At 43.9% G+C, this 16,582-nt stretch overlaps 1 protein-coding gene across 9 annotated transcripts in view; it reads left to right on the top strand.

Moving 5' to 3' along the window:
* CAMTA1 (calmodulin binding transcription activator 1) overlaps positions 1–16,582 on the top strand; it is a 256,449-nt gene that overhangs the window by 230,483 nt on the left and 9,384 nt on the right. For 7 of the 9 annotated variants that reach the window (XM_051637659.1, XM_051637661.1, XM_051637663.1 and 4 more), the window contains 9 exons: positions 687–1,002; positions 1,390–1,913; positions 3,069–3,256; positions 3,654–3,900; positions 4,380–4,451; positions 5,469–5,489; positions 7,929–8,122; positions 8,310–8,384; positions 13,182–13,212. In XM_051637659.1, coding sequence (XP_051493619.1) covers positions 687–1,002; positions 1,390–1,913; positions 3,069–3,256; positions 3,654–3,900; positions 4,380–4,451; positions 5,469–5,489; positions 7,929–8,122; positions 8,310–8,384; positions 13,182–13,212 — 1,668 coding nt within the window. The remainder of the gene's footprint in view (positions 1–686; positions 1,003–1,389; positions 1,914–3,068; positions 3,257–3,653; positions 3,901–4,379; positions 4,452–5,468; positions 5,490–7,928; positions 8,123–8,309; positions 8,385–13,181; positions 13,213–16,582) is intronic. The other 2 variants (XM_051637665.1, XM_051637662.1) reach the window with 1 other exon arrangement.

Below are 16,582 nucleotides of genomic sequence, written 5' to 3'. Positions count from 1 at the left end.
AGAAAAAAACATGTTATTAAGTAACATGAAGAAAGGGGACAGACAGGTGGTTCTGGCTTGTGTTTTACCCAAAATCTAGTCTCTGCTGTCATGGTGGGGAAAGGACTTTACATGCCTTCTTTCAAGTTGTTCTCTTTGACTGCAGAGGTTATAAAGTCATTACAATATCTTGGTCATTGGAATCACAAAATCATGACTGAGAACTGATGCAAAAAGACAAAGCAGGTGAAACCATAAGTGCCAGTTTACAATAGCAGAGTGTTGATTTTATTGTTACCAACCTTTATTCCTCTCTGCGTGTCCTGGTTCAAACCAGGACACTGGGTGTTTCTGATCTCAGATTCCTTTGCCTATGAGACTGTTCTGTCTCTGCAGTGATGCCAGTGTCAAAAAAAAAAAAAAAAAAAAAAGCCAAAACCAAAAACCTTTTATTACTAAACAAGAAAATGTCAAACTGTCAGCTTCATTTGGCAGATTAAGGTTTCTCTGTCATAGGAGAGAATAGCATGTATCTAATCCTCTGTAATGGCCTTTTGTGGGGATAGGACACTTACAAAGGCTTGTTGCTGGGGTTCAGGCATGTTGTGGTCTTGCTTATCAGAGTTGTTTTTCTATGAGTTGGGGACCAGCAGGAAGGGAAGGAGAAGGCAGGTTGCCCAAAGGGTCAGTTGTCTTTTCCTTTTCAGATGTGGGCCTGTGCCCTGGGCCACATGGATGCAGCCGTTGTGCTGTACAAGTGGGACCGCCGAGCTATCTCTATTCCTGACTCCCTTGGGAGGCTGCCACTGGCCATTGCCCGGTCTCGGGGCCACGTGAAGTTGGCAGAGTGCTTGGAGCAGCTGCAGCGAGATGAGCAAACTCAACTTGGGCAAAACCCCAGGATTCAGTGCCCCTCAAGCACAGACTCCAACACAGAGAACTGGGTGTCCCAGTGGCACAGTGAGCTTATTGCCTCTCAGGAGCCTCAGAAGGGAGTCACTGTGATTTCCAGTACAAACACAGGTAAAACAACCCTGAAAGCATGCCCTGCTTTGCTGATGTTTGACATGTGAAAAACTGGGGACAAGGAGCTCACCTGGGTGGCAGATGCTACCTGTAACCCTGCTGTTGATGCTTAATTCTTTTCTTGTGGGCTCTCTATGCATCTCTTGAGTGCTCTGTGCATTTGCATAAGGATGAGTAAGAGGAGTGGATTTCTGCTTTAGAAAGACGTGTGTATCTTAAGAGTGGTTGGGTGGTATCCTCCCTGGGTGATAAATACTCCCTTTGCACATATTGTCAGGTGTCCTGGAGCACAGCACAAACTTCCACCTGCAGCTCTGCAGCAGAAGCTGCTGTTTGATCATGAGTTTCATCCTTTGTTTTGACCAATGATCTCTTTGTTTCCAGAGCTGAGACGACCAAGATCAGAACCTTCCAGTTACTACAGTAGCGAGACTCAGAAAGATTACCCTGCACCCAAAAAACATAAGCTGAGCCCTGAATATTTTCAAGCCCGGCAGGAGAAGCTGCTTTCCACTGCACTGAGCCTGGAACAGCCGAGCATCAGGAAGCAGAACTCTAGCTCCAAGCAATCCACCACTGAGACAATCAGCCCCAGTGAAGGGATAAGGGACTATGGCCGGGAGCTCTCCCAGCACATCCCAGAAGTTACTGGATACCGGGGCTCTGGCAGCCAATCAGGCGTAAAATGGAGCCCAAAAGACATTTATATTGGTGTGTCTGCAGTGCAGGTGCCGGGGAGCCCGAAGGGGGCTGCACTGGGAAAGGACACTGTGGCCCATCGACTACGCCAGCGGGAGCAGATGAACATGCTGATGATGGCTGACAGGGAGATGGTGGATGCAGAGCTCTTGTCCTATAGGGACAATGCAGGGGATGAGGACTGCTTACACCACATGGATGACTTGCAGGTAATCATACCTGTAGCACCAAGATCAGCAGTCTCAGAGAACATGGTGGCTGCACAGAGGAGCCTAAGTATGAGAAACTTCCTTTGGAGACTCTGAATTGTGCTTTGTGAAAAGAGGCGGTCAGATGGTCCGCATATACTTTTTTGGGGTATCAAAGGGAATTCTCTCAAGCCAGAGACAAAAGCTGATGTTTAGCATATAGGGTCATGCACTGGTGTAGGCCTCAACAGTGTACTGAGTGCAGAAGGGTGTTTGCAGTTTTTGCAAGGAAAAAGGAAAATGTAGTCTCCTGGTCCTGTCAGTACAGGACACCAAGGTGGCTTCATAGTCCTTTGGGAACTGGGAAACAGTCCCCATGAAGACAAAGTGATGTGAAAAAGGCAGTGCTGTGGTTGCAGGCCAAGCAGCTGCACTTTAAAGGACAAGGAGATAAGAGTGAAAAAGGGGAGAGACTGGGTTTGAGGAAGGAAGAACCCCACCAGGTATGGAATAGGGGAAATAAAACCATGACAGAAGTAGGAAAGACCAATGAGAAGTAGTCATGGTGGGACAGATACTGTGTTGGTCGTCTGAGCTCAAATAGTAGCAGGAGCACTGCCTTGGCATCTCAATGTTCTCATCTTGCTGGCAGAAGATGGGTGAATCAGATCTTTGCAAAACAAAAACTGTTTTCTGTTCTTTCTATTAAAAATTCCTGTGGAGCTTGGTGGGCAGGGGAGATATGGTTCAGAAGGATTCCTGACAAAGCTGTGGTCCCAAGGGTTTTTAACTTCTCTTGATGTGCCTTTATTGTCCTGTCATGCTCTACTGCACATCTCCGTCAAAGATGGGCAAGATCGCTGTTCCTTTGGAAACAAGATAGCAGTGACAGCTGTCACTGTGTACAGCAAAGGTCCAATGACACCTTTCAGTAGATCATTTGGGCTCCCCATACACTCAGAGAGAAAGAGGTCTGCGGAATATGAAACCTTGCAGTTCTTTGTCTGAAGAGACACAAGCAAATGAGCTTTGGTTAATGACTTTCTCTCCAATGCTGAGACAAAGCTGAAGTAGACTCTGGCTACCTCAGGTTTGGGGAAAATGGGGCTATAACTTGCAAGCACAAGGCTACTGCTACCAGGCAGCAAAAGTTTGCTCTCCTCTTCTCCTTCCCAGGTGAACATGATGACACTTGCAGAGCACATTATTGAAGCTACGCCTGACAGGATCAAGCGGGAGAATTTTGTGCCAATGGAGTCACCGCTGGTGGAGAGAACGGACGGTGCTGCCATGAGCACCACGATGAGCTGGCTGGCCAGTTACCTCGCTGATGTCGATCATCCGCCCAGTGCTGCACAGATAAGGTCAGTAAGAGGTGTGAAGTTGTGGTGGGTTTTGGAGTGGTCTCAATGCTGGGCAGCATGCGCTGGTTCTTTAACCTGCGGATGCTCTTTCCCAGTGCGGCTCAGTGCTGGTGTTCCAAGCCCAGCCACGCTGTCGTGGTCAAACGTGTCATTGCTAGCACAGCTACAGATTCACGGAAGGGTGGGAGTGCATGCAGCAGGAGGAGAAAGTGGCCACAAGGTCTGACTTGTGTCTTCTCTCCCAGTGCCAAGTCTGCGCAGGCTCAGGAACGTGGGTGTTGGTTGGAGGTGGGGAGGGGAGTAGGGGCTTCTGCCTTGAACTGAGACATGTAGTCCTTGTCTGTGCCAACTCAGGTGCTTTGTGAGCCAATAATTCCTACTGTGATTGGTGTTTCAGAAGTCTGTATAGTGAACCCTTGACCCCTTCTTCAAACACCAGCTTGAGCCCTGCAGGCTCACCTATCAGCGAAATAGCTTTTGAGAAACCCAGCCTTCCCTCGGCAGCAGACTGGTCTGAATTTCTGAGTGCATCCACCAGCGAGAAGGTAGAAAATGAGTTTGCACAGTTAACTCTGTCTGATCATGAGCAGAGAGAACTCTATGAAGCTGCCAAACTCGTCCAGACAGTGTTCAGGAAGTATAAGGTACGTGGCCAAAATGTCCAATGCCTTTCTGTTAGAATTGAAAGAGTATAATTTGTTACAAAACAAACTGTGGGTAATACCCACTCCTGGGACAAAAATACTGTTTCTGTCATAACTTTTAAATGCTTCTAGCATTTACTTGTTGATGTTTACCCAGCAACTACTGTACTGGAGAGAGCATGCCATAGCATGTATTCTGTGCTGGAACAGAACTCACAAAGCATATCCTCAAAATACACCCCAGAGGTTCTGGTTAGTTGCCTGCTTGGTGTCAAGATCAGTTTTGATGGTTTGTCCCTTACATTAATTGACAGTAGAGATATCTCCAGGAAGAGCCTAGACCTGAATCAGGGTGGGTAGCACTGATGGGAGAAACTTAGAAGTCAGCATCCTGTGAGCTGCTGTGAGACACTTAACCTCATCTGTCCTGTTTTTTGGGGCTCTCCGTATACTTATTGTTCCTTTCCTTCCCCACATAGGGTCGTCCTCTCCGGGAACAGCAAGAGGTGGCTGCTGCAGTTATTCAGCGTTGCTACCGAAAATACAAACAGGTAATGGAGGAAATGAAATCTTATTAAGTGCGTAAGTGCCATGAACCCAGCCTTTTGTAATGGGAATTATCCATATCCCACTGTTCCTTTTGTATGGTTTTCAGCATGCAGTAATGAAATACCCTGCTCAGGCAAAACTGAAAAGGGAAGAAAATTCATGTCCTGAATCTTAGTTTTTGAGGGAGCCCTTGGAAAAATCTTGTTTGTGATGATAACCTGCATTTTTGCTATGAGAGAGAGAGCAATTATGTGTTCCATATTGGCCTTTATGAATGCTATAGACTGGTGAGACTATTCTCTGACTAGTTGCTTGCCAAATTTCATTATGAAATTGAAGTTGGTTTTACCTTTGGTAAAGGCAAAGATGAAAAATACATTGTTTTATTTTGCACATACTAAACTTTGGGAAGTCACATGTTTTAGCTTGATACAAGTTGTTCCAGGACTGAGAGTGTTCTCCAGATTCTAGTTGGAGACATGTTTTTAGGCTGAGTTCTCAACCCCAGAAAAAGAAGATAATTTTTCTTTCTCCTTTCTGGTTCTTGGATTTTGGGTTTTTTTGGGGTTTTTTTGTGTGGGTTTTTTGTTTGTTTGGGGGTTTTTTTTGTGTTTTTTATGTTTTGATTTGTTTGTTCTGGGCCCTAGTACCCATGTTCCTCTTTTCACTGTACCCTGGTACACTCAAGCTGCCTGATGCCTGGCAGCCAGTGACATAAAGTGAAAGGCAAGATTCCTGTGCTCTTTTATAACCTTCAAAAACATTTATTTGGGAAGCCTTTCTAGTGTTAGGTGACAGCATCATGATTCACATTCAACCTGTCACGTGGCTGTCATTCTGGAGTAATATTTCCTGTGATAGGAAAGGTTAATTCCTTTCAAAACATTCTTTGTCTTGGATCCTGGAATCACTTTTTTTGAAAGAAGATAGTTTGGTTTTGTTTCTGTTTTGTTTTGTTTTTTTTCCTTCTTTATTTGCAGAACTAACATTAACTATGTATTTTTCTGTTTCTCCCTAAGCTTACTTGGATAGCCTTGAAGGTAATACGAATACAAACACTATTTTGGAAACAATTCCACATGAGTCACTAACTCACATTCAATATAAACCTGGAGAGCCTGGCATTTAGAGAAATGATTTAATAGTATCCACTAATAAATACCTGTGGTTGAGAAATCAGTGACAAACCTTTTGGGAGATAGGGGCTGCAGTGTGTCGACACAGTAGTACACTAGCAAGAGCTGGTCTCCTGCTTCTACGGGTACTCGTATAAGCAGTGACAGGCTGAGTTGTGGAAAAGGTTTTGAAGCCACTTTCTGGAGGACAAGCTTTCCTTTGTTGCTGCTGATTAGCCATCACTTGGTGATCTTTGCCTTGGCATGCAGGGGGCACAAGGGAACATTTATCCCACCCATACAGCCAGTGTCCTCTGTGTTTTGCTTTTGAACATTCATCTCTGAAATACCTGTGCCCTAAATTCCCAAGACCACCATCTCCTGTGTGTTGCCGCTCGTACTGGAGGCATGATTGCCAATAATTTCCTACTGTAAAGATTTCCCAGCTGTGCAACATCTTGCTCTCATCGAGTACTAGAATCAGCTGAGCTTCCCTCAGAGCTACCTGTGAGGCAAGGCATGCTCTTCCTGAAGAAGACATGTCCCCAGGGGAATGTGCCATGGTTTTGTACCAGTCAAAGTTCTGTCAGCACAAGTGAGCCAAGCTTTCTGGGGCTGCAGTACCAGCTGGATCTGACCACCTGCGAGTTAGGTGACTGCTCCGCTTGTCTCCTTCCAGATGGAGAGGAAAAGAGGAGGAGAGGGAGCAGCTTGTCAGCTTAATGGGTCTTAGGAGTTGAATGCAAACATATCAGGGGTCTAGTCTGTCCAGTGACTGGAGTTTTTTCTTCCACATGCCTTGTTCCTCTGTTATGACTGTACTGCTGGGCTCAGCACAGGTGTGCGGCCGGGTCTCAGCAGTCAGAGCTCACCTCACCAACTTGTGTTTGGAACCTTCTGTTCAGGGGTTTGTAACTCAGCCACAGAAGTCCCATCTGGGCTAGAAATGGGAAAGAAAGCCATGACCAGCCTGTGAGTGGACTTACTTAAAATAGGTAATTTAAAACCAGAATATGATCCATTTCATAACAAAATTTTAAAAGGAAAAAAAAAAAAAGACAATTAATAATGGCAAAATATAACTGCATCTAATGACTGCTTCAATTCCAAAAAGTGAAATTTGGTAAATGGTGGTCTGTGATGGTATTGGAGGGTTTTTTGCTTTGGGGTGATGTTGCAGATGGGGATGTGTGTTTTCTTTTTGGGTTTTCTTCCCAATAGACAGGAAAACTTCATTAGTATGTGTTAGGACATTACTCTGTACAGGGCAGTGGCTGCTATTTCTGTGTCTCATCTGTCTGAGAAAGCGAGCAGAAGTCATAGTTGATAAAATATCCAGGAAAAACAGACGCGTAAGTTTTGAATGTGTTAAAACTTTCAGATTAAGATCACTGAAAACTCCTGTTGCAGTGTTAGTTCTGAGGTATGCGTGCAACTTCTATACGTTATTCTACATCTCTACCTTAAAAAGGACTCTTAGATATATGCATGAATGCATATGCTTTCTGTTAAACAGCCACTTACTCGTGTGCTTTAAAAAGGATGTAGAATACAGATTTTCTTTGTGCCTGCTTTATTTGGGGCTAGAAATAATTCAGTGCTAGAAGGAATTTTGCATGTGTGTGACTGCTCATGCAAATTCGAAAGTCCAGTGGATGCTTGTTACAGAATTCTAATGAAATTTAGTTTTGTCTAAGACAGGCTCAGTGTTAGACTTGCTTAATAACTGCTGTGGTTTTTGTGTGGTGTTTTTTTTTTAATTACAATTGTGTGTTACTCTATTTTAAGTGCTTGGATGTAAGTGGGTATATGAGTAATCAAAACTTCTGTAGTATTGTGTCATAGCACAGAAACAACAAATGATCTGTTTAAAAGTTAATTGTCTTAGGAAAGTGGAATATGCTTGTGAACAGCAAATTTGGTTTTATAAGTAATTTTTTTAAGAGATATTTTTAAAAGAAGACACAAAAGAGCGTATTTTAATTTTAGTTAATTTATTAGCATTTTGGAAGTCATTCATGCTGCTTTATCCTTATAGTCACTTAGTTGGGCATATTTTGCTGTTGTGATGAGTCTTTACAATCAATTATTGCATAGAAATGAGCATCCTGTGCTTTGTAATGAGGTACCTGTGTGCAATGGAAACAAACAGTGACTCTAAGTGTAGTCTCCTTGATGCAGAGGAGGTTCTATATGTGACCTCAAGTGGCTCCATTTGGCTGCCACCCTTTTCTCACACAGTTCCCAGTCAGCCGTAGACACTCATCTATTTCTCATTGTGTCTTAGTGGCACGTGAGTCTTTCACTGTGGGAACCTGCTGGTTTTGTTGGAATGTCTCAGCTTCTTTTTTGTTTCTCTTGTAGTATGCACTTTATAAAAAGATGACGCAAGCTGCCATTCTTATCCAGAGCAAATTCCGAAGTTATTATGAGCAGAAGAAATTCCAGCAGAGCCGACGAGCTGCGATGCTGATCCAGCAGTACTATCGCAGCTACAAAGAGTGTGGGAAGAGGAGGCAAAACCGCCGGGCAGCCACCATTGTACAGCAGAAACTCAGGTGAGTTTTCGAGGTGTTGGATGCTACCAGAATCTTTATGTATTGTTTTTACACTCATCGGGGCTGTGCTGTAATTTTAAAAGGTCGGTGGGAAAAGGGCAGTGGTTGATAAGATGACTGTTCTTGCTTTTAGTATTGTTTTTCCTGGTTTTGCTTACATTTCAGTGTTGTGTTTTTTTGTGTTTAGAAGCAGTCTGCTTACCAAGAAGCAGGATCAAGCTGCTCGCAAGATTATGCGTTTTTTACGACGCTGCCGCCACAGGTATGACACTGCTTTCTGATCCCTGCCCCTCACTAGAGCAACCAGCGATATTCTAGTGTGTCTGCAATGTGTGCAATGTAAAGGATAATAGAACCAGCTCACTACATATATTTTAATCAAATAACAAAGCCCTGCTGCTTCCAAAATATACTGACAAAAATGAAACTTCTAGCTTAGAACTGTTGCTCAAAGGTAATCATGTTCCAGTTCCATTGCTGATGTAGTAAAGCAGTCCAGGTTGTGTTAGGCACATGCAGAATAAGGAAACTTAGAGCAAACTAAGGCACATGACTTAAAAAGCTTATTGAATCAGAGCTACAGCTTGTAAATGCTGCATAAGCATTTATGATATGTGGGAAAGTGCAAAATATGACAGCATCTGGTGTACACTGGAAATGCCTTCAGTTTGGTCATAGGATTATTTGGTATACTTTGATCAAATACTGGTTCTTTTTAATGTGGATAGAGGGAATGTGCCAACAGAGCAGCAGACAAGTTAGTTCCCATCAGCCACTCCACACACACCTCAGAAAGCTGGCAATACAGACACAAAGCTGAATCATCTCCTGCAGATGTGGGAACCTGCACAGGATTGCTGAAGCGCTCACCTGAGTCAACTGGCACTGCCATACCAGGGCTCTGCTACATGCAGGGCATTTATTTTGATTTTCCAAGGAAAGGATCACATATATGGTCAGGTTGCAAACTGGAACTTTGCTGAGATAAAAGTGAATTCAGATGTTTCTGACTCTGCTCCCTCCATTCTCACTGCACGTGCATTTCATCCACTCAGAAAATGATCAGACCTGATGCCTTCTGAAGCATCTCTAGTTCAGCCCAGTGATTTTTGAATGAGGAGAGTTCTGAGAGGCAGGGAGACATCTGAAAAACTTGATTGTACAAATGTACTCAGTCCATTTTGTAGGATTTCAGAGCTGCAGTTTGCAGGAGGTCAGTGTGGCTTGTGTTGTGGAAGGATATCTTGTCTGCAGATTAAGTGGGAAGTAACGTGTGGACAAGAAAGAGGGCTTTATAGTGTCCAGACCAATCCCAAATTCACTTTTAAACAGCCACAGTTGTTCATGAAGAAGCACAAGTGGCTTCTTGCTCTCAACAGGGCATGGGGAAGACACCAAAAAGTTTGTTTTCTTGTGTTTGTTGGTCACTATGTCCTGCTGAAGTAGGCACAGGCTCAGAACTTCTGTATCCTCTCAAATCTGCTTGAGATCTAGGCAGTCCCTGGGGAAGAAAAGTGCCCATTTCCATCTATGAAGGCTCTGGAATCAACCTGCCAGAGGCTCTTGCAGCCGACCCTTACACACAAGCCCAGAGGATCCCTCACCATTAGCTGTATCACTGGGTTTCCCACTGATGTCCAGGATGGGCCACATGCTTCAACCATACTCAGTTAAGTCTCCAGCTGTCAAGTAACATAACCTATCCAGAATTTAAATTGCCCATGAATCCAGCACTTTTTCTTGCCTTCAGCTCATGGCCTTCCTTGTTCTCAGCGTCTCCTGTCTCCTTTGTAAAGTGAAACCCTACTTGTTTCCATCACTGAAGTCTGCAGGCAAGTCCCTTCCCTTTGGCTGTAGCCAGTCTCCTCTCTCTATTGCAGTGTGGTCCCTGCTGCCTTGCATCTCTGGGAGATGGGTTTAGGTCTTGGGTGATTATAGACAGCAAAGAAAAAGCAGCAGGGGATCCGGTGTCAGTAGGTTCTCTGGCTTGTGTCACACTGTGCAGTGCTTTAATTTCTGCCACAGTGCAGTCCTGTCTGTGTCCATAGGCACTTTGTTACTAGTTGTGATTACTTGGGAATTTGAATGGTTCTTGGCTAGGTTGCAACAAAGAAAAAAGTAACTTATTTCCACTGAAGATGTTAACTCTGTTCCAAAACTGCCTTTTCCTTCTGAAATAAGAATGATCACGTATCTGTGGTCAGGTACATCCTCCAAGCAACCATAAGGGTTTAAAATTGTGTTTGTGTAACTAATAGTAATAATTGACACAAAATTTATCCAGAAGCATTCTGGCATTGGCAAATACTAAAAATAAAAGCTAAACTTACCAAAATGACAAAACCAGCATTTAGAATCTGCTTGGAAAATACATGACTTTACCAGCCTACAGAAATGTGACAAGTTGGGGCCTCTTTCCACACACACCTCCTCCTTGCCAAAACAGCTCCAGCAAGCAGATGGGAGGAGAGAAGTTTTCCAGAACACTTTGTGCTCTGTGCACTATCTGCTACATCTGTGATCCTGGGATCTCACAGCAGCAGTATCTCCGGGGCAGGAGCCTGCTGGGTAGATCTGCTCCGTGTGCTTGGTTGTGCTCAGTGAAGAGCAGCAGACAAAGCAGGCTCTTTATTATCACACAGGATTTGGAAGACAAACAGATTTAAGTCTTTCACTTACATAAACTGCTGCAAAGGAAAAGAATAATACTTGAAATTGTACAGATCTACTTACTAAAATAGAGCTTCCCTTGCTTCAGCATCTCACCTGACTCAGACTGACCCGTTGCTCCCTGGCCCCCACACTGGGAGGTCCATGTGCTTCCCCCAGTGCAGCGTGTCCTGACGTGACCTCCCGCAGCCGTTCCCTCCACGCTTGGCTCTGCAGCCCCTGCCTGAGCTGCCCGGCCCATGGTGCATGTACATGGGGGTAGCAGGTGGAAGGGGAGGGATCTGCTTCCTTCTCATCTGCTCTTCAATCTCTCTGATTTTTCTTTGTCTTAACAATTTTATTTATTCCTCACTGCTTGACTTTTTGCTTACCTCTTTCTAAGGATAGAGTAATTAAACTTAGGTGGTTAGGTTAAGTTTAAAACCACCTCAATATATAGCTCCTATTTATCTCATTTCAGTCTGCTGTGCATCCTGTGTGATGCTTATGCAGGGTACAGCTGAGGCTGTGACCAGTACTTGGGCTAACAGCCCCACACACTGATTCAGGAGCCCTGCTTGTTCAAATCCCATCACAGCAGGCTCCATAAAGAAGTATTTCAGCCATCCAAGCTCCTGAACATTTAGGGTCAAGCCATAGCAACTAACATCAAATGTTAATTAATGCTCTGTAGCATAAAAATGGCAGTGGGGAGCCACTTGTTAAACCACAGTACCTTGTCAGTACAAGGAATGGAAATGACAGATATTTTTGGAAAATCTGAGAGAGAGAAAAAAGAGCATGCACAGGAACATCAAAGAAACAGGATCTTGTAGCAGATTTCTGTCAGCTGATAGAGGTGGGGGAGGAGGCTGTAAAAGCCACTTGCGGTCTTGTAATGATTGTGAGCTAAGTGAAAAGGCAGGAAATTCCTTAGGTTCAGAAATTCAACCTTAAAAAAATGAAACTGTTTAGGCTTGTGTGCACAAGCAGATTCTGTTGCTGGGCCAATAAATTATTGTTATTAAGAGCTAATTCTGTAGTCTTTAGCCAAGATTTAATCAAGCTTTCCCCTGGCAACCATGGGGGTTGTTTTTTTTCCTATTTTTAAATTGATCAAAGTCTACTTCAAGCAAAGTATGATAACTCTTTCTCTGCTAGCATTTAGAACAGCTTCAGTGGTCTTCCTTGTCTTATTTTGCTTATTAGCTTTTTGGCACAGGGGCTCAGTAGTGCAAACATGATTCCTGTCAGCTTGAGGATCCAAGGTGCACAGCCATGTTGATCTTGTGTTTTCTGATCTCTTGAACTTAGGATTGTTTCCTGATCAGACAGTGTTTCAGATGTTTTGAGAGAGTTAATGAGAGAGGTTTCGCAGTTGGAGCTCTCTCAGTAATGGATATGTAGACGTTGATGAAAATCTGAGAAGAAATGTAAGTTTTGGTCAACTATGATCTTAGAGAAGATATTTGAGCTCTAGTAGCTGAATACTATCAGGTGTCATGGAGACAGAAGTGGTCATTCATCAGCAGTCATTCTGACAGTCAGACATGTATTCTTTCCTTTTGACTTTGAAAAAAAGTAATATGTATTTATCCATTGATTGTCATATTCTCAAAAATCTGGTGAAAAACATGCATCAGTCATAACATGGTATCAGCATGAGTTATCACTGAAGTATTGTTTGTTGAGAATGAGAAACAGAAACTTCCTGGCCTCCCAGGAGAGCTTCTCCCCTCTTTCTGTGGTGTCCGTTGCACTTGACTTTCATTCTAAAACTTGCCACTACACCTTCTGTGAGTTGGCTGTCTCTTGTCACACTGTCCTGTGTGAGGCAGAGCCAAGGCTTGGCATATTTAATGTTTTTTGGGAAGACTCCACCTACTTAGTGATCTCCAGATATGACACACCTAGAGCTGCAAGGAAGTTGGAGAGCTCTGAAGTGGGTTTGGGTTTGCTGAGCTGTTTCCATATATGCAGTCAGCTTTCACTGGTAAGGTAACCTATTTCCTATTCTTTGTCCAATTCTTGGGATGATTTTACTCTTCTGAGAAGTATCTACACCATTGCTAGGCCGTGGTTATGATCTGCAGTGGTGTTTGTGGAGTAGCATTTGGAATGAGAGAGAAAAGACAATTGATGTGAGGGAAGGCAGGGTGCAGCTAGAAATGCCACCAGGATGACAGTAGAGGGTTTATTTTACTTGCTTATTACTTCCTGCCCTAAAACACCTACACACGGGACTGCTCTTCCCTGGTAAAGAGGAGGAGTCCAGTAGGCCAGAGTGGGAAGGGTTCTTTCTCTCCAGGCAAGCAGAAGTGTTGTCTCCTCCTCCCTGAAGCTCTAGGTAAGGTATGGTGATTGCCATGTGTGTGCTAATAGCTGTTTGGTATTGTTTTGCAATCTGAAGCCCACTGGTGGACCATAGGCTGTACAAAAGGGTGAGTGTAGCTGCCTGCTAGCCAGTTCCTCTCTTCCATTTTAAATTTTTTTGCTTTCTGCTTGCTTGCATGGGGCTGCAGCCGAGATGCACCAGTAAGTTTCACCTCCATTAATTATATAAAACAGAATCCTTTATAAACTAACCCGACTGCAATGACTAACACTGCTGCTTTTGTAAGAGGACAGAGCTCTGCAGTAGATGTTACCAATGCATGACTGTGTGAAAAAGGACATGTATCTTCATCATGGGCATGCTTAGGCGGCATTGTCGGTGGGGTATTTTTTCAGTATCCAAAATGTCTGTTAGTAGATTCTGCAACTCAATGAGGTCTGCTCTCACACACCATAAGTAACAATGTCCTTTGTCATGGGACCGTGGCAGTGTTCAGGCTAGATCATAGGAAGCTGGCAGCACAGATGCAGCCTACTTTAGATGAGTATTTGTTTCTGCCTCAGCCAGAGAGAAGCAGAAGAGCTCTTCGCATTGTTTTTTACTCCCTAAGGTGGTTAAACACGAATGGTCATCTTCTAGAAGTTGGTCTTCGGTAAGTTACGTGCCTTGTTAGCTTACTAGGCCCAGCTTTTTGACAAATGCTTCTCTCAGCTGTTTAATCTATGTAGTGGGAAGGAAAACAGAAAACCTGAAATGAAATGCAGATGCGATAGTTGTGTTGTAGGAAGTGCCATGTGAGCTTCTGTCAGGAGTCTCATTCTCGGCGTGAAGAAAGTCCACTCACCTTTGTGCTCAGCTGCAGCTGCAGGCTGGTTTGCTGCCCAACAGTGAGGTGGGAATACGTTGCAGTGGCAGGGCACAGTCCCTGTGCAAGCAGGGGCTGTTGTGGCTTTCAGCCACTTGCTCGAGTGGGCAGCAGGATGGCTCAGTACCATCTTGCATTTGAGAGGCTGGGACAGCAGGGTTTTTGTCAAAAACTGCAGTTGGAAATAACACCGTTTGTGTGCTTATTACTGCTCCCTTCAACAAGGGGAGGAAGAGGCAGAGAGAGGGATCACCTGGAGTCCTGATTCCACGTAGTGTTCAGAAAATAAAACTGTTGGTAATGGAGTTTTACTGTCTTTGAATTGCAGAAATAATTATTATAACTTAGGACTGAGAATCTGAATCATGCTTATGCCTGCTGGAGGCATAATTATTTTTTTAATTGTTGAGCCTAACAAAGAAGCAACAGCTAATGACATTTCTTGCCAAACTGTGACTTTTGTGCTACCATTTTCTGTTTCATATCCTCAGTTTTTTACAAGTAACTCTTTGGGTTCTTTACTAATGACAAATGAAGGAAGAACTAGGTGAAATTAGGACAAAGGCCCAGATGTGCTTTAACTGTTCAAGTGCTGCTTTCATGGATCTTGCCATGATGGAGGACGAAAATCATTACTCCTGATTGCAGAGACCAGGACTGGGAAGCTCTTTATCTGGAAAACTATAGCTCCAGACCGTGGCACACATGGTAATGTGCTTTACAACCGAAGAAGCTTATTTCAAGAACTGTATAAAAATAGCTTTTATTCTCCCAGTGTTAGTCTGGGTGACATGTTTTTACTAATTTGATTCTTTGTGTATAACTCAGGCTGGTAGTTTTTGATCTACAGTTGGGTGTCTGGTTTCAAAAGCCTCTTGAAGAAAAAATATAATTTGTTTCTGAAAAATATAATTCACTGCAAGTAATTTGAAAAAAAGATAATTCTGATTAGATGAGTCGACCTTCCTCTGTTGTAAGGACATAAGTAAGTGTCTACTTCTATATGAAAAAATACTAGCAAGTTTATCCATCCGTAATCTTGGGATCAGTTACCATATCCATGGGACAGTAATGGGTGCTGCAGACAAATGATGACATTTTGTTTAGCAGCCACTTGAGCAGCGGGCTGCAGAGCAGAGCTGGCTGAGGTTGGCTGTGGAGCTCACCTTCCCTCCCCAGCAGGCAATGTCCAGACCTGCAGCTGCTCACAGGACAGCCCTGGCTCTGCAGGCTGCGAGCTGTGCTGCCCTCTCCTCGAGTAGCACTGCATGTCAGGCAGGAGGGGTTATGTTTTAAGACCTTTCTTTTGTAAATAGGAAAAATAAACTTAAAGTGTGCACACCAAAGTGGGCTAGTTGGATTCAAAGTGGAAAGGAATGTGCAACGTATGACTTGAACATAGAAGAATAAAGCAATTGTGCTACAGTGCCTCTCCATTCAGGGCTAGGATTCCATGCTTAGAGAGCAGATGCCTGCTGCAGTCTCAAGATGAACTAGAACTAGTCTGTGTGGCATGGTCAGTGCACTCGTAGAGGGGACTGTAATGAGAAGCAAGTGCAGCGTCCAGGCCCCCAGTCAGTGCACAGCACCATGGACTGGAGCAGAGCTGGGGAAGCCACCCCTGAGGCCACACTCTGCAGGTGCTGGTGGGGATTCTGCTCTAGGTGCAGTTGACAGGCTGATTGTCAGGATTGGAGGTGAAATAGTTGTTGTGCTTTCAAGCTTTGTGTGAAACAGTGTATGAGACATTAGCCAGAAGCAGATTCTTGAAGTTTGGGAGCATTTGCAGGTTATGCCTTGAATGGCAAGTGATGTGGGATTGATCAGGAAGTCAGGGAGTTCTCTGCTTATCTGGAAGAAAGAAGCTGTGAACTATCACAAAATGTATTAGCTGCTGTTCTGCCAAAATAAGTCTATTACAGCAAATGATTCTTTGCTGCTTTGCATTTTGATAGCAACCTAGGTGCATACACTGCTGGCGTGCATGCACATCAGGACAGTATTTCAGGCTCTTCAGATGTGCACAAGCTGACACATCCATATATGCTGCAGGAATGCACGCAAACATGCACCCAGAGACACAGATTTGATGGATTCTGTGCACTGACACTGTGCTTGAGCAGTCTGCCTGTGCAGATAAATGACTGTAGCATTTGCCTCCATGTTTCAGTTTGAAAACCTCTTTTCAAATTGATTTTGCTAATTTATATGGATTTGTTTGGGTTACATGACACCAGGATTGGTAAAGAAGGAGAGGTGGAGATTTTATGGACCAGCTTATGAGAGACAAAACTTGCTGTCTTTCTGTGGTAGAACTTAAAATATTTTCTAGGAAAAAAAAAAGAATCCAGTTATTGTTGCCTTTAAGTAATAATTTTCATGTTGGGGAAACCCATTCCAGGGGATAGATTCCAGCTAAGCATGGTGCCTACTTCTCAGATGTTTCCCTGCTCATCAGTTAAATCATCCGCTCCAGCCTTCTGTGAAGGAGAGCTTTGCTCAAGGTCCAAGTGTAGGACATGAACAAAACCCCATGGCTGCTGGGATTGTGAGCCCTCCAGCCCTGCTGGGCTGGCAGGCTGTCTGAAGCAGATCTCAAGGACTAAGTCTT

The sequence above is a fragment of the Apus apus genome, chromosome 20 (assembly GCF_020740795.1).
Source record: "Apus apus isolate bApuApu2 chromosome 20, bApuApu2.pri.cur, whole genome shotgun sequence".
NCBI classification, from domain to species: Eukaryota; Metazoa; Chordata; class Aves; order Apodiformes; family Apodidae; genus Apus; species Apus apus.
The sequence above is the reverse complement of the archived record's forward strand: the minus strand, read 5'-3'. Positions and strand labels throughout refer to the sequence as shown.